Source organism: Dicentrarchus labrax, unplaced genomic scaffold, assembly GCF_905237075.1.
Source record: "Dicentrarchus labrax unplaced genomic scaffold, dlabrax2021, whole genome shotgun sequence".
Lineage (NCBI taxonomy): Eukaryota > Metazoa > Chordata > Actinopteri > Moronidae > Dicentrarchus > Dicentrarchus labrax.
Window position 1 is genome coordinate 4,429,165 of NW_026136718.1, and position 25,376 is coordinate 4,454,540.

A 25,376-nucleotide genomic window follows, 5' to 3' on the forward strand; every position below is an offset into this window, starting at 1 on the left:
CCCCAGATTCAGGGCTGGGTTTTCATTTATTAGAGTTTTTAATATTTTGTCTGTTTCATTGGCATTGGAATCAAGGTCAATCCGACTGTCTGATGAGTGGATGAATGCATTTTCATAGCTCTAATACCCTTTTGTTATAATGAGAATGAAGTCACGCAGTGCACAATATATGTATATCCAGATTCATTTTTAATCGTAAAATATAGGGGGAGAGGTTACATTCATGTGGAACACAGTAACATACAGTATAGGGTGATATGTTGTTCAGCCAGCTTTGTTGTATTTCCAACAGGCTGGCCTATACAGTACACATGCAGTAAAGAAAATCTTTGTCCCTCCCAAAATACTCAGTAAATCTTCTCAATCACGTTATTTAAAAAGGGAGTGCATATGCCGAGGGAGCACATTTCAAACACATTTGCCATGTTACTGACATATTCTAGATTTAAGTACTTTATTTTGCAGTCATGTTCATAACATACTGTACAAGAATATTTAAGTCGGTATTTTGAGTGTTGCATTCATGCTGAAATCAGACCTTGACTATATGAATAATTATAATTCACTACAGAATCCTGGTCAGCCACACATGATTGGTCCAATAGGATGTGCTTTATGTGGGATACAGAACAAGCTCAACAGGGATTACAGCACAGTCCTACTTCCGCTTCCTGAAAAGCGTGCATTCAAAGCAAAAATAAACCCAACCCTTCATTATACTCCACATCTAATGTCACATATACCTGCAAGAGTTTACAACACACAGGGTTATGTAGCTAAATACTGTAAGTGCAATCTAGTTTGGCACAGTTTCAGATATAAAGTGTTCACTCACTTTCTTTGTTGTAAACACAATCTACGACAACAGGTATAGTCACCTGCATACGACAGTGTCTATTTCACAAAGTACAGAAGATAAGTAGAGCTAGTGCTGGGCAATAGAAGGATAATAATATTTATCTCAATATATTTCTTTCTTGATGATGGAATAAAATCATTTCAGTACCTTTGGTCCAGTACCCTTGTTCATCAGTTTACATTATTACTCTTTTCGGTAGCCAGTTGTACTTGTATGGAAAGTGTGGTTTGGTAAAGTATGAACAGTGATGGCCGATTAAAAAATAGTATAGAGAAATAATGTCAATTGAGTTTCCAAAATTGAGCTAGAGATTAAAAAGGTGAGCATCCCGACAGTGAGATTTATATGTAAAATATGTTTTTAAATTACAAAAAATGTTTTTACTAGATCAAGAACCGGTTGTTTCTCGCCTTATTTAATCGTTCTAGTTAGTTTAATTAAATGTCTTTTTTGTTCAACCAGTTCATTTCAAGGACACAGTGACTGATTTTATTTGATGCATTTCAAAGAAAAAGTAGCAGAAATGTTGTATATTGTGATAAATATGGTTATCACATGATATGGTCATTTTTATTGTGATAATATATCGCCCGCAACCATGTAGAGGTAAAACAATTGACTTATCCTCATCCAGTCTCCCTCCATGTACTGTACAGTGCAATCCACCAAGACACGTCTTTTCTAGAGGGATTTCATGCATGGAGCTGGTGTAGACAAAGGAAACAGTCAAGCATGTCACCCCATCCTTTCTGATTCACAGTATTCAGAGATGTCAAAGGGTTAATGAAGGATATACAGTATAGGTCCAGTTTTATGTCCTCTGTGGTCTTCATCAGACTCTGTCAAACAGACCTCCGCTGGCCTTGTGCATGCGCCCTGTTGACCATATCCTGATACATCTTGGACCTGAGGAATCGTGGGTAGGAGTCTTTCTCCATGAGGCTGTAGACTTTAGCTTGGACTTCGTTGAGGCTGGTTGGGGACGGATCCTCCAGGCTCTGCTTAGTCTTTTCTCTGGTGCGGTAGTCAATGTTTACCTGCAAGGATAAGGAGAGCAAATACACATTTTTGAAAGGGGAAGGTCAGTCTCATTAAGAGAAATTATCACAGTCACACACATTGGCCCTAATTCTTGTGTACAGATAAAGTCTGTCGGCCTGATCACTAATTGGATTGCAAAATTAATTTCTTACAAATATAAAAGCAGTGCCTGAAATGGGCCAGTAGTGAGTACCGGCACTTTTGATTTTTGTCTACATGATTACCCTTACTCCTTACCACCACCTCCTGGTGAGTAGGTATGCACCCCTACACATCCCTATAGATGCTTGGTTTTTTACTCCCCCCAGTATTTTGCAAAGACCCACCCTACTCTTACCATTTGAATACCGCTCGCTTTCCAAGCGTGTCAGAGAAACTGCGATTCCCACAAAACCTGCAAAAGGCCCAATCCAGAGCTAGTGTTTGCTTTTGATAAATGTTTACCGCTGCATATTTAGTGAGGTCAATGCAAATTTAAATCAGGTGGTTATAAGAGACTGTTTTGAGTCCGATGTCTTGGAAGATGATACTTCTGAGAGGACCAAGACCATGATTGTTCCATAACCTTTACTTATGGCAGTGGCAGATCACATAAGACTCATTTGATGAATTTGAGGAGGCTATTACCTATTACCTATTTTTGTGATTTAGTTTAGGGTACTCGTTATTGGGAGACAGTCAGTAAACTTTTTTTTGGAGCAGGGACAAGGACAAGGACACAATAATAATAATAATAATAATAATAATAATAATAATAATAATAATAATAATACCAGATCAATGCTAAAAGTAACTAGTGAAATTAGATTTTAGAGGAAAAATACCTAAACATATCACACAAATTATGTTTTGTAAAAATGTATGTTTCTCAGTACACACGAAAAGGAACAAACAACTTTGAAAAAGGAAACAAGGTCAGGTCAATGTATAAATATACCAACATATAGAAACGACTATATACTGATGTTAAAAAAACTTCCCTAGGGAAAAGACACACCACATACACACACACCTCTCTTGGTGCCTGAATATCAATGAACTCCTTAAAGATCTTGTTTGCCTTTGATACAAGCTTGGTTGAGCTCTTGATTTTTTTGTAGTCCTCGCAGGCCATCCAAAACTCGATATTCTCGTCACTGAACTCGGTCTTGAGAAATGTCCGGAAGGCAGCCAGGCCATCTGGAAATCACAAATAAATCGGTAAGGAAGGAGGTTAAAAAAAACCCAACAAAAACATTTCAAAACACATGATTGATACTGCAGCATAGCACCTATTTCTGTGCAGCAGCTGAGAACTCCCTCTTCTATGGATGTTTTCTTTTCCTTCAACATAAAGTGGCTTGATCGTGTGATAATACCCTTCATCCTATGTTGACATTTTTCCAGTGCGTACACACTCTTGTTCCCAGAAGCGGCAAACGACTCTCATGGTTAGAACAAACAAATCGGAAACAAAATACTCCCAGAAAGAGATCCTTTTTATTTTTTTATGTTTTCATCAGTCAAGATAAGTGATCAATTAATGTGTTCCCCCACTGATGATAACACAGAGGAAGGGCATGTTTTTCTATGGGCCTATGTCACGTTGACATGTTATTTCCACCCTTCTCATTTCTGCTGTTTACCTAATAAAGCTGGGGCAGAGCAGAGGGGATGGTCCATCTGTGCATATGCAAAAACATTACTCATACAGAAACCCAGAGTCTTATGAGTGTACACGCACGCGCACACACGCACACACACACACACACACACACACGCACACCTGCTGTTTAAAGAAGTCCCCAAATAGCTCTGGTCACAGGAAAGCTGACATCATAGGCAAACAGGGAATCTTCAAGCATTTACGGTGTTCCCTCTGGTATACTCTAAGTTTTTAGAAAGTGCATGGAATGGATTGTCCCTTAAGCGACACAGTAACACCTTGTTCACATAGGCTGCCTGAGCGGCGCGTGACTGCTGCGTCTCACATGCTCGCGAGTGTGTCAGCTGCATGGCTGCTGCTGATGAATAAAATATTCAATTTCTGCCACGTTGTACCAATAGATCCTCCTAAAATCATACACACTGGACCTTTAAGTCAAGTTCCTACGACGGAGTATTAGGGCCAGACTTTTTGGGAAATTACGAGAATAAAGTCATAATACTACAAGAATAAAGTCATAATATTAGGTCTACGAGAATATAGTCGTAATGTTACTAGAATAAAGTCGTAATAATACGGGAATAATGTAATAATACAATACTCCATCGTAAGTTCCATAGTTCATCATTTCATACATGTCAATAAATCTGGATAAGCACCCAAAATGTAATTTTTGCAACAAAAATGTAATGAGAATTTCATATGAAGTCAACAATTAAGGTGTTGGGGGGAAAAAGCAAAGCAAAACAAAGACTGAAAAGATAAAAAGTTGTGATTTCCACAAGAATATTTGTGATACATGTAGTACAAATATGTTGATATTTCATACTGAAACAAACCTAGCGACAAAAGATGAGAGAACAGGTTTGTGTGTGTAGTCTCCATTACATCTGCAAGAATTACATTAGTCCCATGCCCAATTATCCAAACAGTGTTCAGAGTATTCAAATGTAAGTCTAAAACTACTGAATGGTCTCTTATCTGTACTAATGGAAAAATACAACATATTCTTTTAACCTCTACAGATAATCTTGTAAAGGTCAGCTAAGTATTTTATTGTGCAGTATTTATGAAGATACACCTCATTTCTGAAATGTCCTGCTCTAAGTGTTTTGATTGCATCCCTGCAGTCCAAGACAACAACAACAAGTTGGACACACATTTACCAGTTAAGGTGTGTAAGGCAAAGGTATTCTGTCAATTTTTCTACTTAACTAAATTATGTTTATAATATGTGTTTTTCTCACTCAAATGCATTGTGTGCATTCTTAAACCTGCCATAACGGATTCTAGGGGTCATTGTGAGATGTGTTTCTGGCCACATGGTGAACTGAAATCCAGCATTTAGCTCTGTTTTTGGTCTCTACCAACTCCTGAGGGAAATATCTGGCTCTAGCTGTTAGATGCTCTACTATGCTCGTTAATTGTTTCTGTCTGTTTGGTGCTAAGCAGGTAGTGTACCGTGGTTTAAAGCATTTTCACTGAAAACAGCTGCAGTTGAAACAACACTATGAGAGCAGCGAAGTTGTCTTATTTTCTTCGCTGTTGGTGCATTGTTAATTGACACAATTCTGCCACCAACAATTAATCAGCAGAATAGCATGAAACAAACAGCAGTATGTGATTGATACCGCATGTGTGCTCATGACACAAACAAAAATGGGACCTAAACACATTTTCCCATAGTTAGCAGACACCCAGCAAAGAACAGTTCAGTGTTAAGGCCAAAGGTCTGTAGCTTGGTAGGTGGTTAGACTTGGGTGAACTGACTGAAGACGAAGACTGAGTTGAGGCAAGACTCCACAGCAGGTTAACATGAATTTAGCAGGGACCGTAACTCAAAGTCAGTGCAGAAAGGGAACTTAATGAACTGACTGTCCAGAGACTCAAGCTTAAATACATTAAAGCAATTAGGAGTGGCTGGGAGTAATGAGGACATTGCTCGGCAGCTGAGACAATCAGTGGGGGAGTGGGTGAATCCTCATGTGGCACACTGGGACCAGCCAAGATTTTAGATAAAAAACACGTCGTTGCTATAAGCTTAAAATACAACTGCCATACTAAATCGTTGAATATCGTTTGAATGCCACTCTGGATCACAACCTCGACTGTAACCTTGACATAATATGGTGGAAAGGCAGTGTTTGTCAACTTCACAGAATGTTCTTGCACTAACAAGACAGGTAATAGCTGACAGGTCAGGTCAAGCTCCGAGCACATACACACTGAGGAATGACACTAGAATGCAGTCAGTAATATACTATCCCTCCTTTCTAAATGAAATTAAGCCAAGAGAAATTCAATATCCTATGAAGGGAACATTTAGTAGTGTGTTCTTATGGCTTTGACATGTAATGTATGTGTGTGTGTACATGTAAATGTTGTAGTTCACCTCTCTAATGCTTGGTCAATTGAAACAGGATACGCAGGTGTATCACGCTCTCGCTGCTTGGGAAAGGCCCTATTCTTGGCTCCATAACAAACTTTATGTTTTCCGTAGGTGACATTAGCCTTCTAATGGTTATGTGTCAAACCAAGGTGTTATGTCATAACCTTGTTCTGAACAAAACAGATAATGCTCATGAGAGTGCAGAATGTTAACAGCTTTCTTTCATTCAAGACTGGCTGACTCCAAGCCCTTTGTTAGTACAGTGTTTAAATATAAAATACAACCCAGGCATCACAAAAACATCAGCAGAAAGTACACTGAATATAGTTTTGGCAGTCAGAAGTGATTATGGATGTGCTGAAAGTATTCATATCCTACAAGAAAAAACGACTTCCATCAGTAGCAACTGGCAAGAAAAGTGGATTGAGGAATCTGGGAAGCAAGGATGTTGCAGCCACATCCATTTGCATAGTCATGACCATATCTAAAAATCAAACATGCTTGGACCAGTGTGTAGGATTTAGTGGCATCTAACAGTGACGTTGCAGATTGCACCATTTGAATACAGTTCAGCCTTCCACGCGTGTAAAAGAAACTACAGTGGTCACAAAAATGTGAAAGGCTCTATCTACAGCCACCCAGAACACAGCCCTCTCTTACAGTTACATCAAAGAAAATAATTGGCATAATAATTCATAATGAACACAACAGTTAGTTGCAGCCCTAGCAGAATGTATTTCTTCTTCACAAAACATTAGAAGTCTTTTTCTGGCCAGCTATTGCTACATGTGTTGGGGGATACCACCACAAACTATGGATCATCGAATAGCAAGGCATGCATGCACTTCATGTTTGCTTGTTTGCAACGCCCATTGCAATTGGCAGGAAGGTGTAGAGTGTGCTTGAGGCACTGGCATAGTACCCATACTAATGTATACTGAGTCTGGGGGTTTTCTTGGTTTCTGCTTGTGGCACAGTCATGGTTGCTGTCACTGCTAATGCAAACTAGACTTTTAGTTTTACTTTACTCCAAGCGACTTAAAACATAAAACCATGTTCTGTTCAAGATGTTCTGCTTTTACTTGTTTTCAAGAAAAAAAGAGTTGTAAGAGTTTTTATTTGAATTGTCGTCAAAATCGTACCAAGAGGAACACATCTTTCTCTGCTTGTTCCAGAATAAGTATTCTTCTACTTACAATGTACTAATCAGTTTCTTAATCCACAAAGCAGACTTTCGGGATCAGGACCCAAAGACAGTTTACATATCAGTCAAGCGTTGATCTCAGTCAGAGAGGAGCAAGAGTGTTTGCTGTTTATGATGAAATCTCTCAAGGTGGACATGCTCTGAATCCACTTGTGTTTTCTATAATCTGTCAGTTCAGTAAGTTTGATGTGCTACGTCACATAGCTTGTTAGCAGTTAGAAAATAAACACATGACCTGTTTGTGCGGATGGATGTTTGTGAGTGAGTCTATCTGTGTGTGTGTTTGGTCCAAGGGGAAGGTCACAGACAAGTGTGTGTGACTCATTATGCAGTAAGGAGTCCTCACAACACAGAAATGAGACCCTTACATAAGATGGGCTTGGAGGGGAGAAATAGACTGGCTTGTGCTGAGTGAAAAATAGAAACTATTAAAGAAAAAGGAAAGGACAATTTTACTGCTACAGTGTGGCCTTAATTTCCGTGGTGCTGACTGCGTGTGACATGTGTAGTAGGGACTGTTCGCCCCAAAACATACAAAATGTCCACTTACATTTGTGAGAGAGGAGATGATCAAAGGATTCTGACCATCGAACAACCTCATCCGTTGACAGTCTGATGAAGAGAAAGCCAAAGGAAACCACCTGAGTAAGATGCGAACCAACCACTGTGCTTTCATGCATTTTTAACACGTATGTATGGAAGGGCAGCTGAGTTCAATGTATGATTTATCCTCTGCTCACACCTGTTCTTACACTCCAGGCTGTAGAGTCATTGTAATTCACATTTACAGCATAATGAAAGGATGAAGGAGAGACAGAAGCTGACATTTGTTCTCATTTTAATGCTCTTTTGTAAAGTGGTGAAAAAATGAAGGGATAATACACTAGCTTGGAGATTAAATGGATACATTAACATGATTGTACCCCTCAAGACCCCCTACATAACAAATCCCAATTTAACCCCTGGGTATATGGAACATTAGGCTATTTGTGAAACACAATAACAATGTTATATATTTAAAACCTCTGCCATGGTTTCTCCTATTAAGGTTATGATATGGTTATGTGTTTGATCACCTTTCTTGGTTAGTTTGCAAAGAAATGGTTGAACTAATTGACAAAAAGAAGGAAAAACAAATCTTACTCAAGTATTTTGATTATGGCAGTGCGTTAGGCAGCGTTAAGTGTAAACCAAATGAATCACACTGAACAATATTTCTCTATCGGCAAACATTTGCAGTGGCCTTGTTAAGTGTCAAGCCTGTTTCCAGCAAGAGTAAAACCCCACTCTTGATTTGAGGAAAAAAATCAACAATAGTATAAAATTGTGTTATGCAAATGTTTGGTATACTGAACAACAGGAATTTAAATTGCTAATCTATGCTGCTGGCATGCTGGCTGACTGAGGACTATAAAATAAATAAAAAAAATAAGATAGATATTCCTTCAAAAGTTTGGCAATTTAAAAATGAATTTCAAAACATGTTCAAGCTATCTAACACAATTCAATTCAACTCAATTTTATCTGTATAGCGCCAATTCATAACAGAAGTTATCTCAGGACACAGGAAGCTTGAGTTTTAATTTGTTAAAGATGTGTAGTCCCACAGAATTAGACACAGTATATTTTGGCAGACTCACTTCAGACATCGGGCGGTGGTTTCATGGGCAGGAGGCAGGAACTCGGAGAAGTCACTGTAAGAGTCCGATTTGTTAGACAGGCAGCCTAGTCTGGTCTTCATGGTGTTGATCCTGCTGAAAAAGCATACAATACCTAATGTATTCTCTGACTGTGTATCTCAGCATATAGCTAAACCCTTGTGACAAAGACAATGCCTTCTGTGGGGTGAGGATTCACATGTAAGTGCATGAATGAATGAATTGTCAGACAAACAGAGACATTTTTTCCACATACCACTGAGAAGCAAGGTTGTGACCAGAGGGTTTAAAAACCAAGAACCAGCTCCTTAACTGGAAAACCACATGTTCAGTCAATTTCCAGGAATAATTGAATTGAAAATAAGTGTTTGCATTCATTAGTGTTTTAGCTTCATGTAGTTGGGCTGCACCTTGTATATTTAGACTATGCATACATTCTTAAATATTATTGGAAGACCTGTTGAATAAACTGACTGTAAGACACAATGCATGGGAGATAAGGCCAACTGACTGGACAGGATAGGACTGGAAGTAGACACCAGGTGCAACTCCATATGCAAAGCTGATTCAGTATGAGTCCACCTCATTCACAAGGGAGCTTCAAATATCCCTGATACCCAAGTTCACATCCTGTTAAGGTTTTTTGTTTGAGTGTTAGTTTGCTGGGTTTAAGAAGACCTCCTACACAACAATTCATGACTGCAACTGAGTTCTATGCAGGCTAAGATATGGAGGCAGCACTGCCTCTGATAATTTCACTATTCTCCAGCTTGCATTAACTCACAGTATGCTTTATAGTTCTGTGCTATCTTACACAGACACTCCACTGCTCAGCTTATTTATTATTAACCAAACAGAATAAATGACACAATGAAAAATACTGGTTAGGCGTAGTCATTTGTTTTCTATGGAAAATATAATGTGTATCAATATTCTTTAAGATGGATCTTAATTGTGGTTATGAAAAAAAAACCCAGACTGAAATGAACCATATCCCCGTCTCTCATCACAAGCTGTCCTATCTTATTTGTACACTGCTGCTGTCATGTGCTGTTTGTCAGTGTTCTGCCTCAGGGACACATGGGTCACTCCAGATGGGGCATGGTTGTAAAGATGGTCCATCAAAGGCCAAACATTTCTGTAAAAGTAAGTCTATCTCACAGGAAAAATTATTGAAAATCATTGGATAGACAAACTGTCTTAATACATTCAGGGAAGATCCTCTATTGAAGATATTCCCTGTGTTTACATCAATGATGGCTCACGATCCAGAAAGCAAATACGTGTTTTTCTTTGCTTTAATAGAGCATTGAGTTAATTTATTCATCAGCCAACCTCACTAGAGAAATGGCCGTATAGATCGTTTGTGGAAGTGACTTATTATTATTATTATATTATAAATTATTGTTAGTCAGTGAACTCTAGCTGCCACAGTAATCATGACGAGATCAAGGAAGTCAGGTGATGTAGTAGAGTAACAAAGTCTGCATAGGGATGAGGTCGGGGTGGATGGATGGGTCAAACACACCCAGACTTTCACCCAGGATGCCACGTTCATCTTCGTGTCCCATGTGAAACCAAAAGTCAACGCTGACTTATTTGAACTTTCATACGTAAGTAAACTTACATAAAATACTTCAGTAAACTTTTTCTAACCAAACTACGACCATTGTGGCAGGTCGGTAGAGCGAAGGTCCGGTGTGACTGTCACTGGTAGTGTTCAATGGTTATACATGTCCTGTTGGGAGTCATTGGCTATGACATATTCATTTGCTTATGTATGAGGACGTTGTATTTTATTCATCAAGGTACTTCAAATATATATATTTATATGTGTTCTACCTTTTCAAGAGAACCCTAGAACCTTAAATGCTTACTTTGTAGCAATGCTTCATTTACACAACACTTCCTTTGGTTTTATGTATATATACTGTTTATGTAATCACGTAATCTCATTTGAGATCGAGATCTCTTTTGCAAGAGAGACCTAGTGCAACAGAGAGAAAGAAAAACAACCATAACCACACATAACAAAAAGACAACTGCATACGAAGAATATAGACACAACAGAAGCACATTTAGCATCTGAGAAAGCTTAAAATTAGACAGTGGGATGCGACATCAAGTTTAAAAATCCTCTGTAATTCATTCCATTTATAAGGTGCAAAGTTGTAGAAGGCAGTCTTACCAAGTTGACTATTTTCCTGAAGGATTGCTAGTTTGGTGAGTAGTGGTTTTAAATGGGAGAGAAGTGCTATCCTGACTTTTTACTTTTACAGGAGACCTTTTATAAATTAAAAAAGTAAAATGTAGTTCTCTTCTTGGTGCTAGTGATGACAAGCCTACTTTTTTATATAGTACACAGTGATGAGGACAATATTTGTGTGTGTATAAATATATATTCCATTCATTGTATTCATCCATTCACCTTGGATGTTTTTGCTGTAGTAGTAGAGTTGGAGGGGTGGATTGTTTTGATGCTTGGACCTTGAATTGGGAACATTGCATGAAATGTACTGTTCATTAGCCAACCGAAATCCATTTGCTGGAATTAATGTGCTTCAAAGTGTTGTGTCCTCCATTTACCTCTGCCGGGTTGTTTTGAGTTTGTATACAGGTGTGTGTGTGGGTGTGTATGCATGAGAGACAGCATGTGCTTTTGTGTTTGGGTTGGAGCAATATATCAGGTTTCTGATATTGCCTTTAAATGAAAAGTGGATGTCAGTTCTCTTTGCCATTAAGTGTGAGTGTCAGAGAGGAATATGAGTTTATACATAGAGAACACGAGTTAAAAAAACATCACATCACACTCTACATTGAGGAGTATTTGTTTGGGTTTTTGTGGATAGTTAATAGCCTACACGCTCTTACAGAAGCTATTTTAACAAGCTTCTCAAACCAGAATAAATATGAGGAAGCACAACACTGAAGTGTACTTTGCAGATTGTTTTGGATGCAATGTAGATTTGATGATTTCTGCCCCAGAAATATCTGTGTTATGTATCAGATGTTATGTATAAAACACATGCACTGGCCTGGAAAGCTAGTTTGTCATATCTGTGAGTCATAACCTCAAGGTGCACTTCATTTGTTAATGAATAGTTATTTTCAGAGGGGTTTGCAAAAATAATAGGCAGATGTATTTTTAGTATGTACAGACTGTTAATTTACTTGAGTGCACTAGTGAGCGTTGAGCTTTATGTCAGATTTCTCCATGGCTTGTGGAAGGTTATAAAAGAGTGTTGTTAGAATGAATGTCTTGGATGAATGACGGCCGTAATGCCAACACCACTAACACTACATATCATAGTCATATGGTCACTAAATTCTAATGGGTCTTCCTCTGAAGAGCATGAATGTGCTAATGAAACTGGCATGGCACCCATGATATTGTTACTCCGTGTGAGTTACATTTTGGTGTAAGGTTGGTCCGAGAGAAAAGGTGAGAGGACCACTAAAGGTAAATGGATACATCCTCTGGGGAACATGATTTTGCTCAGTAGCAGTAGTAGTAGTATCAGTTAACAGCAGTTAAAACCATCTCACCACAAAGTCCATTTATGCTCTTCTGGAGCTTTTGATCGTATCACACAGCAGTCCTTAAAGTGTCCTTAAAGTGTTCAGAACCTACTATTCCATGACAAAATTATTTGAAAGCTCCAGAAAAGGTACTAAATGGATATTTTTGTCAATTAGGCCCCATTTTCTGACGACCACGAATATCCATATCACATTTCATGACTATCTGGCTAGATGCAAACATTTCTTGGTCTGGACCATTGCACATTATTCAGTTAATCAATCACTGTTTCTGTTTCAGAATCACAACATTTTGATGTTATTTCCTTTTTTGTTGAGGTTTGCTCCTACTCTTTGTTCTTTTAAGTAAAGGTTTAAAACATTTCTGTTTACCACAGTCTTGTAATAAATTCAATCTGTGACGTTTTAAACATGTCTTTTTATATTACCTTATCTTTTTTATCTTTTCCTGTATCTTCTCTTAACATCTTTTTATATCTTAGGTAAAGCACTTTGAATTCCCTTGTTGCTGAAAGATGCAATACAAATAAACCAGGCTTGGCTTGCTTAGCCCTCGTCGATGGTTTCATTTCAGTCATATTCCAAGACTGAGTTATGGTTTTTAAGCTTTTCTCCCCTCCAACGGGAGCATTATGTAGGCAACCCCAGTCATGGAGTGCACAATTAGATAATTATAGATAGCAATAAGTAAAAATTAGAGCTTATTTCACGCAGATTGAATATATCAACATATCGCTGTCAGACTGCAATTAGTGCTTTGAGTTTCATGTAAACACATCTTGCCTGAAATTCTTATGTGGCATGAACACATGGATATTCAAATATGAAAAATTGGCACATTGGACAGCAGCTTTAATATATATTGAAAGTGCAAACCAGCCTTTAACCATTTGTTATGATTGAATTTGTATGTGTGTCAGCATGTCCCTTTTTCAGCAGACAAAGGTCATCAAGTGAAGTTGATGAGGAGAGACGTGGACATATTGATAAGTCAAACTGTCAATAACATGATAACAGACGTCTCCCTCCTCCTCTTCCTTATGCCTTCTGTCCTCGCCTCTCTTCCTCTCTTTTGACAAATCTGTATCTTTCTGGCTGTTGTAAGCTGCGTTCTTCGTCTGCAGTATGGTGCAGACACGTGCTACTGCTGAGCTATTTATAAAAATTCTGACAAATCCATGTAGTCAGGAGGAAGCAGTGCATGTTCTATTCAGCCATGCAGCAAGGCCGGCTCCTGGAGGAAAGAGGCTAAAAACAGCAACAGCACTCTAATGTCTCAGATATACACAAGTTTGCCTCATGAATCTAAAAGTACAGGCAACATCCGCTAGACCTCCAGTATGTGAGATGCCCGTTGGGGTTGGTGGATTAAGAAGTAAAAATCTAGATCATGGAAGTAGTAGTGTCTGTGTGTATGAATCTTCTTTGATGTTACCTAACTTGGTGCAATGCAGGTTTTCACATTTCTCTCCATGTCCTCATTTCTGGATACTGCAAAGACACCCTGCAGTTCTATGTACATTATATAGCTGAGGTGTTGCAAAGTGATTATGAAATGGGGTATTTGTATAATATTGAATAGATTAGATTGATCAACACAGGGCCAATATCTTCTGCTTAGAGGTTTTATTTTGTAGTTTTGTTTGTGTTTACTTGATGCCAATAGGTGTATAACAGTATTGATTAATAGATTTATACTGCACTATACTATATAGTGCATAGATTATATATGCATGGATGCTCAGTTGCACTGATGCTAACATTGACGTTAAAAGCAAAAAGACAGAGACCGCGTGTGTGTGTGTGTGTGTGTGTCACGTCATCTCTCGAGTTAAAAGAAGAACATCTCAAGTACAGGTCAAATCCCTGCTCTCACTCCCTCTGAGTGCAAGTAAAAATAGAAACTGCAACTGCCAAGTTACATTTTCTGACAATTTGGGTTGCACCCAGTTATAGCAGATCACGTTTTTGTCCTAAATGACAATGTTCCAGCATACGTCATACTGTTTTCAGCACTATATTTATAGGTCTGATACTATCCTATACAAAACTTATATTCCATGCAAAAACAATGACAGTTACCAAACTTTTTATTTTGCATTTGTAAAACAGCACAGAGAAAAACATTGCCACAACTAGTAGTACCACTAATACTACAACTACTATACTCATTCAGAGTACACACGCTTTGTGGTAAATGGACAAAAACACAGGCAGATCTTTTAACAATGAGGACTTTGTTGTGTTGGAAAAATAAGCCATTAAAACCGCTTTCTATGATTGATGCAATCTATCAGTTTAATATGTAGTTGAAGCCAGGAGATGGTTAGCTCAGCTTAACATACATTTCTGTACAATGCTAGTCTGGCTCTGTCCAAAGATAAAGAAATAAATAAAATAAAAAAAATCCACAGAACCTCTAAAGCTGGCTAAATTTCTTTAATCTGTAGCCTACAAAATCACTGTAAAAATGACACATTGTCATACCAGGCAAGCTGTTTCCCCACTAAGCTTAAGTTAAACTAACCTTCTCCTGGCTCCAGCTTCTTACTGACTGAACAGACAATGAGAGTCATATTAATCTTCTCATCTGCAAGACAGCAAATAAGATTATCAAAACTATACCTTTATTTTTCATGTCCAATTCCAGTCCTTTACAATATCACTGGACCTTTCCTGCTTTCCTATAGTGTAGCCTCATTGATCAGTAGCCGTCTCTCACATATCTATAAATGAATTTGAATTCATGAACTCGCTAATTCATTTGCTCACTCACTGTCAGCCTCTCTGACCCCTCCACTTTAGCACACACTAAAACAGTGTCATTCGCTGGTCTTATCTCTGGAGAACCACTGAGCTGTGTCGAGTGCTGTGCTTCTAAGACACGGTGTGGCCTTGTGCTAATTTGTTTCTTTTTTAAGAGAATACCAAAATTCTCAATTAAATGCTCCTCAAGGAATCATCGAGTTCCTCATTGCTAATAACGGACATTTTTGAAATGTTGGCAGTTGTAGAAAATCACATAATTTGCATAAACGTAGTGGGAAGAAATACAATATGAGTATCTGTTTTTCCCTACCAGTATTTTTGAGTAGTTCAGTACTACAGTAAATAAGAGCTTTATGGTTGTAGTTTAAAAACGACAAAATTCACTCTAATTTGCAAAATTCATAAGAGAGATTGTAAAATAAATTTGCTCATTAAATGCCTAAGATGATTACAGCTGAGGTAGCAAAGCAACAGACGGGGACATTTAAATCCCAAAGTATTGGACGTCTCTCAAATTTTGGTGTAGTCAGTGACATGTATTCACTTTCATTGTGTAATTTTCACTCTATTGATTCCAAGACACAGTTTTAGCTGTTTTCAGGCTAATTGAGATGCACTGTGACTCAGATCACAACATGTAAGGGGTTTCTGAACAGCAATTCAATTTTGGCAACTCCAGACATGTCCCTTTTCTCTCCACAGCCAAGTTTTACAGATTTGGGACTTGAGTCACAAGAACACAACTGTGGTCTTGCACTTTTGTGTTTGCAAGCGAGTATTTGTGTGTACCCTGCCCCGAGAGCGGAAGCACGGCTGCCCACAGAAGTATGTGTCAGACCATCTGATGTGTTGCCACCATTAGTAACAACAGAAGGAGGAATCATGGCTGATTTGGGGTTTATTTCTGTCCTCGCAGACATGTGCTGGGCTCGGATGGCTCAGGTAAACTTTCCACAACACACACTGCCCTGAGGAGCCGCTAGCTGCTACTGTGATCCAGAAACGCCTGCAGCTACAAACACCAGTGCTTCTCTCTGACTTGTCTCCTTATGCCCATGTGTTGTTGTTGTCTGGCTAGAACTGCATACAAAAGCGAAAAGTGATACTGAACGTTGGTAAGTAAGTGAAAAGTGGTCGGTGAAAATGATGAGCTTTTTCTAACTCATTCACAGATTTTTTAAAGAGATTAGATTGGTTTTGTGATTTCCCACATGTTCTTTCCCTGTGCCTGGTAGATGCTGTTTACAGTAAACAGAGTCATGTTGTGCCAAGGCCATCTCAGGAAGTGCTTCCAGGAATACACAGTGTAGAAAAAAATTATGAGAAAATTAAAAAGACCTGGGGTAGTTCAGATGTATAAACCTTGCAGATGCACATTAAAGATGCAGTTCCCACACAGTGATATTTATGAAAGAGCACTTTTTGTTGTTGTTCCTTTGCAGACGTCTGCACTTCTCTGCTCTTTTCACTGATAGGTAGCCTATAGTTGTGCAACAGGCAGAAGTATTGATATGCAATTCATATTATGTTTCATTTATAAAACTTTTGTAAGATATTTTATGTATAGGAATGCATCAATTGTTATGTCCATAATTGGGGATGGGGACAGAATATTATAAAAAAAAAAAAACAAGTGCGTATGAGTAATAGACTCCACTGGTGAATCATGTTCCTTACTGTACACTGAGTTCCATAACTCCTGGGTCCCTCACTCCTCTGAGGCCTCCTGTGATGACACCTGAGCACATTGCTCATTTCAACAGTCTGATAGATCAACCTGGGATAAAGCTGCCCAGGGGCTTTTCAACACAACACCCTGATACTATTTTCATCTGTTTTCTACTCCGAAAGGTACATTCAAGTACGGTTAGATTAATGTCACTCTCATGCGGCGCAGACCCTCCTCTATCAACTTAATCTATGTCTAGTTTGCAAGCTTCAGCAGCTTATAATTTAATCTCCAAAAGAATAAAAATGCACTGTGTGAGCCTTACAGGGACATGGCACATTATCTATCCCTGCAGCTTGTTTGGTAACCTGAAAAAGATTGCCCATCTGCTCTACAAATATTACTATGTTCATCATTTTATCTTTCTCCAATGAGGTACATTGAAAGAACATGTAGCAATTTTAATAAAAGCTATAAGCTTTTAAACTCAGAATTGTAATTCACCTAACATGACATATTATCAGGCACATTCACCTATTTTTTTCCATTGGAGTTTGAAACTAATCTAAATCAGAGAGCAAATTGGCAAATGTAAATTCAGTATTCACACTCCTATTGGCTCCAAAAACTCCTCAGATGCTTAATGTTCCACAGTGTTTACCAGCCAGTTGCTAATATGTCTGCCTCCTGTTTTCTGCTGAGCAGGCAGCATACAGTTGGTCACCTTTTTGACTAAAAACAGCCGCCTGTTGCTGCTGCAAAGATGGTAAGAGTGAGCCATACAATAAATGTGCTGCAAAAACAAAGCAATGAGCTGAAAGACAATCAAACAACTTTAACTTACTAACTAACTAACTAAGTTAATGAAACAAAATCAACCACAATCAATAGCAAGATGATTGGGCTTGATTCAATACAGTAGGTTTAGAAACCCAATCAGTGATTCACAGCTAATATGCCATGCCTCTTCAAATCTATATTCTGTATAAGTAACCTGTTATGCATCTTTGCTTTCACCTCAGACAAATCTCAGAACTAACTGTGCGTAAGGGAAAAAGGGAGGGGAAACATTATTTGACTCAGAGCTATGTCAGATTACACCCAAGCAAATCTGCCTGTCACTGGCTGGACAAGGCTATTAAAAGCACATGCGTGCCAGAGGTGTTCAGGATGATAAGGGCACACCACTGACTTGCATTAGCTTCTGGAGAACATTTTGCTTGGTGATAAAATTAGAGTTTGTCATCTACTGTGGGCTATATCCACACATGATGGGATGTGACTGGACTGAATGGGCTTTTGTAGGGTCCTGTTGAATTTCTGGTTTGGGGTAGTGTCAGGATAAGGAGAGTAAGAATTAACTACTGACAACTTACTTGTTCTTTTGGACTTTAGTTGTGTTTTGCTAATAACAGCCTAGAGGAGAAATATACATGCAGAATTACTAATTAATCAGTTCTGTGGCTGACTGAAGAAAAGCAAAATGGCTGTCATGTGTTTGTAAACACTTTGAATATTTACAGTGGATTAACACGTCCAACCGGTCACCCCCACCCCCATCAGCATGAGTAACAAACCCTGTAGTGCCAGTGTTTATAACTCTTTTTTTTTTTATCTGGACCCGCACTTTGTTCTTTTCAGCTTTAGCTTCTCGTGCTACAGACTGAGCTACAGAGACTGATGTCTCTTATCGCTCATCCTGCCTTTAGCCATTTATGTAATCAGTTTGTTCCAGGGATTTATTTTGTATTGCAGAAAGCGGCTCCACTCCTGGGCCAGTGGCTCTGTCTACTAAAAGCATTTCTCCTGAGGAGGATTTGAAACTGTGTTGTCATATGCTTGTAGCGAGCATACACTGACTTGTAGTGTTGAGCTACAGTAGTGCACTTGCTCTCTTGCTTGACTCACCACACGTGGTGACAATAAAGCTGCACACTGTGACATTAAAGCTCCTAGAATCATTTATCCATCAAACACAACATCATTTCTATGATCTATTGGCAATATTCCCTGTCTGTCAAAACTTTCGATGTTATCACTTACCCCTATAGAAGTATCTAACCATGCAGACAGTTGAATTTTCCGAGTTTTTTAAATATCTACATCTGCCATTTCTGGCAGTAAATGGAATTTTGATTGTTGTGCTCAGATGGGGCAATGAAAATCTGCCCAGGGGGGTTTGTCGGAACCATTATGAAAAATATATGTTATTGAGTGAACAATCCATTATTTGATTAAAATCATTGATTTAAATGAATATATCATCATGTAAAATATCATATAGAAGCAATTTATGCATACAGTACTGATCGTTAGAAGCATATTATGCAAATGAGACTTGCAGGGGGTACCCCTCCCACCAGAGACACGCCTGCTCACAGTATTGAAAAAAATTACATACAATTACATAAAAAATACAATGCATAAAAAAATAAAAAATAAATACATTCTGGGACTTTCTCCAGAATGAGTGTTTTTTGATTACTTTGGATAATCTACAGACCTGGTTGTCAACAAATTTCACTATATCTATCTTCTACCAAACAAAAGATCCTAATGAAAACAGAAGTGATAGGATGTTCTGTTGATTAACAATAATGTGCGGAGGCTGTATCTCAGAACCTGGGTCACCCTGGTCTCCTAAGCATTACATTATTACACAACGGCTGTGCCGCCTGATTATTCTTTTATTGTTTTGTTTGTTTACTTTGTTGAAATTTCGCCTAACAGTTGAGGGATAGACAGAAAACATGGGCAGAGAGCAGTTGGGATAACAAATTGGGGGTTCACTGCAATTACATGCACCTTGGACCTCAGGGCATGGAGACGCCCCAGGATTGCACTAGACATGCATGTCTGCAAAATGTTCACAGTCAGTATATTGTTTCCATTTTCCAACAATATCGGCTCCTTGTGCAAGATTCAAATGTTTTATTTTGTATGTATTCTCTCATATATTTGTATATAGTAGCTCCTTTCTGTCCCTAATTTTCATCTTTTATCTTTATATTGTTCTATGCTTGATAAAAGAAAAATTCCTCATATGTGAAAACTTACTTGGCAATAAACCTTCTTTTACTGTTATATGTTTAGGGAACTCAAAACACTCACTCAAACAAATATAATAATTTTAGGAAATGATCTAATTAGCTTTCTTGCCGAGAGTTGGTGAGAAAAACATTACCACTTATGTCTGTGCAGTACATAAGAAGCTACCGCCAATAGCCACCTAGCTTAGCTTAACACAAAGAATGGAAGCAGGGTGAAACAGCTAGCCTGGCTGCATCAAAAGGTAATAACATTCTCCTACCTGTACCTCTAATGCTAACTAATTAACACAAGGGCAAGTAGGAGCAGAGGGGTTAAAAACTGAAACATCTGAGTGCTATGAAGGGGTCCGAATACACCTCACTGTGAGGTGGCACTTGTGTGGGCTTCAAAGACCTACTCCATCTTTGATAGCTCTGATGAGTGACATTTAGTGGACTAAAAAGCCCTCTGAGCATTCAGCATGGAGGCAGGGAAGGTGGGAGGGTGTGAACTGATTTTCAATAATGCTCACATGGCACTGAAAGCACGCCTGAATATGCAATTACTTAGATTGAAATTTGTACATGCAGCCACACAAATTGTACACAGACACCCATTAAATTGGCTTGTTAATAGGCAATATAACACTCTTTTTTGAACCTCGTATTTCTCTCCTGCAATAGTTTGTTTACTGTTCCCTATATCAGCCACATAGATGTCAAATCACTTCAACAGGGTTTTCCCTGATTTAACGGTAAGCCTCCATTCAAAGCAGCAGATAATAATCAGCCCCATCAACCATTAAGAATGACAAAGACCCACATAATGCCTAGAGCTCTGTGTCCACAGCATAATTACATAACACTTTGTCATTCAATAAATGAATATGGATCCTTTACCTTGAGTCCGGTGTATGCGAGAGCTGCTGGACTCTTTCTTCCCTTCTTTTTTATCACTGCCTATCCCCAACGTGCGTGTTGGCAGAACACAGCCTCCTTCTAGCCAATGCTAGTGTGTATTTGTATGAATCTGCACAGCTCAGAACTGAAGATATCTAGTGTTTCTGATGCCAGAGAGTGGGAGCTACACGCGGCAAGCAGAATGGTGTGAAATCATGGGGGGAGAGAGCAGCCGAGATGGATAGAGGGAGAGGCAGAGGGGGTGGAATCAGAGAGAGATGGAGGGGGACGACGGCTTTGTTTGCACAGGGAACTCTCCAAGGACAACCCGAGCACATCTGTGAAGTGGAGAAGTGCTGTTCAGTGATGTTGTGGTTGAAGAGATGGAAACGTAAATGTGCAGCACAGGAGGGAAGCTGGGGGTTGGTGGGGGGGCTGGAATAAGGCAGTAATGAAAGAACTAGCTGATTAATCAATTAATGAATTCAAAATGAAAAGTAGTAATCTATCAAACAAAAATGCAAAACAATTATAAATCTCATTAAAAAATATATATGTTGGGGATTTCAACTCCTATGCGGACAAAGCAAGCTATTTTAGGATGTTAACTTGGCTTTCAGAACTTCCAGGGGCAATAGTTCACTGTTTTCTCACTTTTTCTTACAATTAATCAGAGAGTTAATTGACAAGTTATTAATTATATTAAATTATGCAGATGCATTTGACAGAAGAAAATAAAAGAAAGAATGATGAGGGGATGAAAAACTAGAGAGCAGAGTTAATTACTGAGCAAGACTAGTATTTAACAGATTATGATATACAGTGAAATGCTTTAAATGTTGCTTTCTAATAGGGCATGCCACAACAGATTGTTTACATCTAGACCTTGCTACATGCATTTGTAAAAATTATTTTACATAATTGTGTAAAGAATAATGTGAAATGTGTGAAGACTAGTGTCCTTCAGGTCATTGCTGTGTGCGCATCTGCACAAAAATATGTTACGTAACGCAGCATCTAGAGTGTATACATGCAAATTGGCACTCAGAAGGTAAAATGGAAATCATAACATTTGTGTTCTTTCTTGTTGTCAACAGCGAGCAAATTGTTTTTCTCTCATCTCTCATTTGTCTTCATGTTTGGTGTTTTAGAACATATTGCAAATGCATGAAGCACAAACGAATTGCATTTGCACATTTATTTGTTTGTACCCAAAGACATATGTAATATGGTATGTGGCGAGCTTCAGAGCATAAAGAATGAAGACAGAGTGAAGAATATTTATCTTGTTGCCATCTGAAGAGGAAGATATGATCTGCAAGGAACTGAGAGTGTGGAGGAGGCGGCCTGGCAAAGGACAGATAATTCCTGCAACTGAATAGACAACCAAGTGTTACATAAAATAACATACACACACACACACACACACACACACACACACACACACACACACACACACACACACACACAAGCACTGCCTACACACACATGTTCTACGACTGTCCTTCTGTCTCTCTCTCTCCTCTTCGGTTTTAGACGCACTCACGCGCTCACACATTTACACCTCAGTTTCAGACATTCACACACATTTACATCTAATGTAATGAGAAACATTATTTACAAAACTTAACACAATTTTAAATGTATTTAGTACAAAACAAGGAAATCAAACAAAGACAGGCTCCAAAATGTGTTGACATACAATCAGGCTTTTACTCATGGCTGTAGTAATAACAAGAATGGCCCTTGATCAATATTACATTACTGGAATTTATGTTGTACACACAGTCCCTATACTGGATATGCATTGACAGGCAAGTGTGCATGCATGAAAGAGTAGACAGAAAAAAGACCTTAATAATGTTTTGTTCAATACTGTCAATTATTAAAATAAGCAATTTGAAACTCAAGTGAAGAGGTGAGAATACAAGAGAGGAGAAGAATATGGGGTGATTGACACGATCAGATTCTAGATGAGAATGCAAGGTCCTGACATTATCCAGTAGTTGTGGGATTTTCAATGTAAAACCTGATGAGTTAGTTAAACTCAAACTGTTTGAGGAAACCCATGTCCTTAAACCGTTTAAGTTTATTCCCTCAAACAATTTAATCATGAAAGATAGTTGATTCGAGTAGAATTAACAGGTGTTGAGTTAATTGAAGTTTTACTCATATGCAGCATTTCTCCAAACTTATTTAAAATGTGAATGTAACTTAAATGCATCTTCTTTATACAAACGTTACCACTTAAGTTGAATTTACGCTGAAGCAAATTACATTACATTACCTGTCAAAACAGCAAACAATTTATGATGAATTAGATGCATACTTGAGCTTATGATAAACTGAAATAAAAACAAATGCTATGCTATAGAGCATTATAAGGTTTACATTTTTATAATGATATACAGTCTACCTAAAGAAAATGAGTCAGTGGAACATTTATGTTAACGTGCTTCTTTTTTTAAGATGTGTTGTCATATTTTGCAGTGTTGTATATTCTAGTGAAATTGTATATGAGTACAAAGGTACATCATTTGTATATGCAGTTAAATTCAAGCTGGACCAGAAGTACATGAACAGAAAAAAAAATATTTGTAACTAATTAGCAGATTTGATCATTTATACCCACAGTAGTTTTATGGCTCATTAAAGCAAACAGCATCGGAAGAAAAGAGAAAAAAATAGAACAGTTGTGCAGCTGTGTCACTTCTGGTCAGAAGTGACACAGCTGCAGGAAAGGGTTAAGTCTCCTTTTCACTTGCACCTGCCAATTATGACAAATGTATCCCCTGAATCACCTATGTGGTGTAAAAAACAACATATAAAAAGCGAATGTCTTTGATCATATACCTTCACAGCTGAAAAAGAAAGTTGTGGTGAGCACAATTCTTTTTTTCTGCCTGCTAATGTCATCCATCAGTGGCAAACATTACAGTGAGCAGAAACTCAAACTATGTGTAATACAAAGCCCTTTTCAAACACAAGGAAGCAGGCCACAAAGGGAGCGTGATGAAAAGTGTTCGCCCACCTAGTTGACCAGGGATGTGTCACCTTCATGACGCTGCAGCTGGAGCTGTGCTTGTATCGTAGATTTCCCAGTCAGACAGCGTCTTTGTTTCTCTCTGTCTCTCTGGATGACTAATCGGAAATCCTCTCCCGGAAGCAAGAATTTTACACGTCCTTACTTCACCCAGTAATTTGTCTTTCGTATTGTCTGACATGCACGGTCTCCCTGCTCTGTTTGGCATTTTACACATTCCAAATGCCACTTAAGAGCTGAAAAGCTAGACCTATAGACCCATCTAAAATAATTTGCTTCCAGTTCATCAACCCTGCACTACTTTACCAAATCATAATTTAAAATGATTCAAAATGATTTTAGTTGTGTTTAACGCAGTGTATGGCTAAGATATTACCTTACATTATTACATACAAATAAACATACATTATTATGTTAATGCTAACACAATAAACTAAGATGATGAACATGGCTAAACATCAGCATGTTAGCACTGTCATCGTAAGCATTTGCATGCTGTGAAAGGTTTTTATATTTTATCATTTCCAAAAATATAATCAATTAAATTTTAGCTGTCACACACAGAGTACTGTCCGGTAGCTTTATTGGATGCTAATTTTGGTGTCAAATCCCCAGCATCTATTCCAGCTTTTTCCCTTTGGTGTTTGTGACCTTCATTTTCATTATTATGGCTCACACACTGAGGAGAGCTATTATGGCTTACACAAGGAGGCTTACAGAACTGCTCAAATAGGTTCAGGGATGTAATAATAACCCTGGTACACCTGTACATTACAAAATGATTGTCCCCAGGTCTAAATATATTCACCCTGTTAGTCATGGTTGTGTCTGTCTCCATGATTATCTCAGGCTATCAGATTTAATTTTACAGCTTCTATGCTAATCTTTCTCCCCTTTACTCACATTGTTTTTTGCACAGATGGCCTTCAGTTAAACCCATTGTATGTACCACATTATTTAGAATAGTCTCATCTCACTTAATGAGACTCAAAAGTCTATTGTGACGTAAATGATAATTATTACTAATTTTGGGACATAGAGGGTCATGTTGGGATGGCCTGGTGAACATCTGATCAGAGACGTAAACCATTTTAAGTTATTAAAATAGTACATCAGAGATAGCTTTCAATCAGATTGGTAAAGGAAAAAGGCCTCTGAAGTGCATTATGGACAGGAGTTGCCTCATTTTGCTAATACCAGGAAACTTTCCATAGAAATTCTGGGCTATCAATACTCTGTTCACCATCACACATATTTAGTTTTAAGGGCAAGGGCAACCCTGTCTGTCAAGGTGGCAAGCTGGGCTGTGGCTGACTCAGATTCTTCCAAATCACTTGATAAAGGCACATAAAGACATTTTGATGTCATCCTGTTTACTGTAAGTCTACCAAACCCATTCCAGAGAGCACTGTGTCCAATGTCACAAAAAACACTTGATGACCCTGACAGGCTGTTTATCATCACAGTCACAGTGAGGGCTATCCTGCCTCAGTTTAAAGTTCTCATTACAGTCCCAGTGACGTGGCAGAAAGTATTTAGCTTCACCACTGTGACATATTTTAGTGGAACAATGAGTGAAACAAACAATATGGGGCCAAGAGGGATTTGATTATATCCTTCAGATTTAATT

The 25,376-nt window shown here is 38.3% G+C and overlaps 1 protein-coding gene across 2 annotated transcripts; it reads right to left on the reverse strand.

Moving 5' to 3' along the window:
* Positions 1–168: 168 nt before the first annotated feature.
* rgs8 (regulator of G protein signaling 8) lies at positions 169–20,997 on the reverse strand. Of its 2 annotated transcripts, none has more exons than XM_051377523.1 (5): positions 20,704–20,997; positions 8,779–8,889; positions 7,689–7,750; positions 2,913–3,079; positions 169–1,896 (listed from the first exon to the last, which is right to left on the reverse strand). In XM_051377523.1, the coding sequence occupies exons 2-5, from the start codon at positions 8,877–8,879 to the stop codon at positions 1,702–1,704; spliced, it is 525 nt and encodes a 174-aa protein (XP_051233483.1). In that variant the 5' UTR covers positions 8,880–8,889; positions 20,704–20,997; the 3' UTR covers positions 169–1,701. The 2 variants fall into 2 exon arrangements, with proteins under 2 accessions (XP_051233483.1, XP_051233482.1); XM_051377522.1 differs by having other exon boundaries at positions 8,779–8,892.
* Between the last annotated feature and the right edge of the window lie 4,379 nt (positions 20,998–25,376).

Coding starts and splice junctions, on each gene's coding strand:
- rgs8 (XM_051377523.1), bottom strand. CDS start 8,879: ATGAAGACCAGACTAGGCTGCCTGTCTAACAAATCGGACTCTTACAGT. Junction 7,751..8,778: donor ACCACCGCCCGATGTCTGAA/GTGAGTCTGCCA, acceptor TCTCTTCATCAG/ACTGTCAACGGATGAGGTTG. Junction 1,897..2,912: donor ATATTCAGGCACCAAGAGAG/GTGTGTGTGTAT, acceptor TTATCCTTGCAG/GTAAACATTGACTACCGCAC.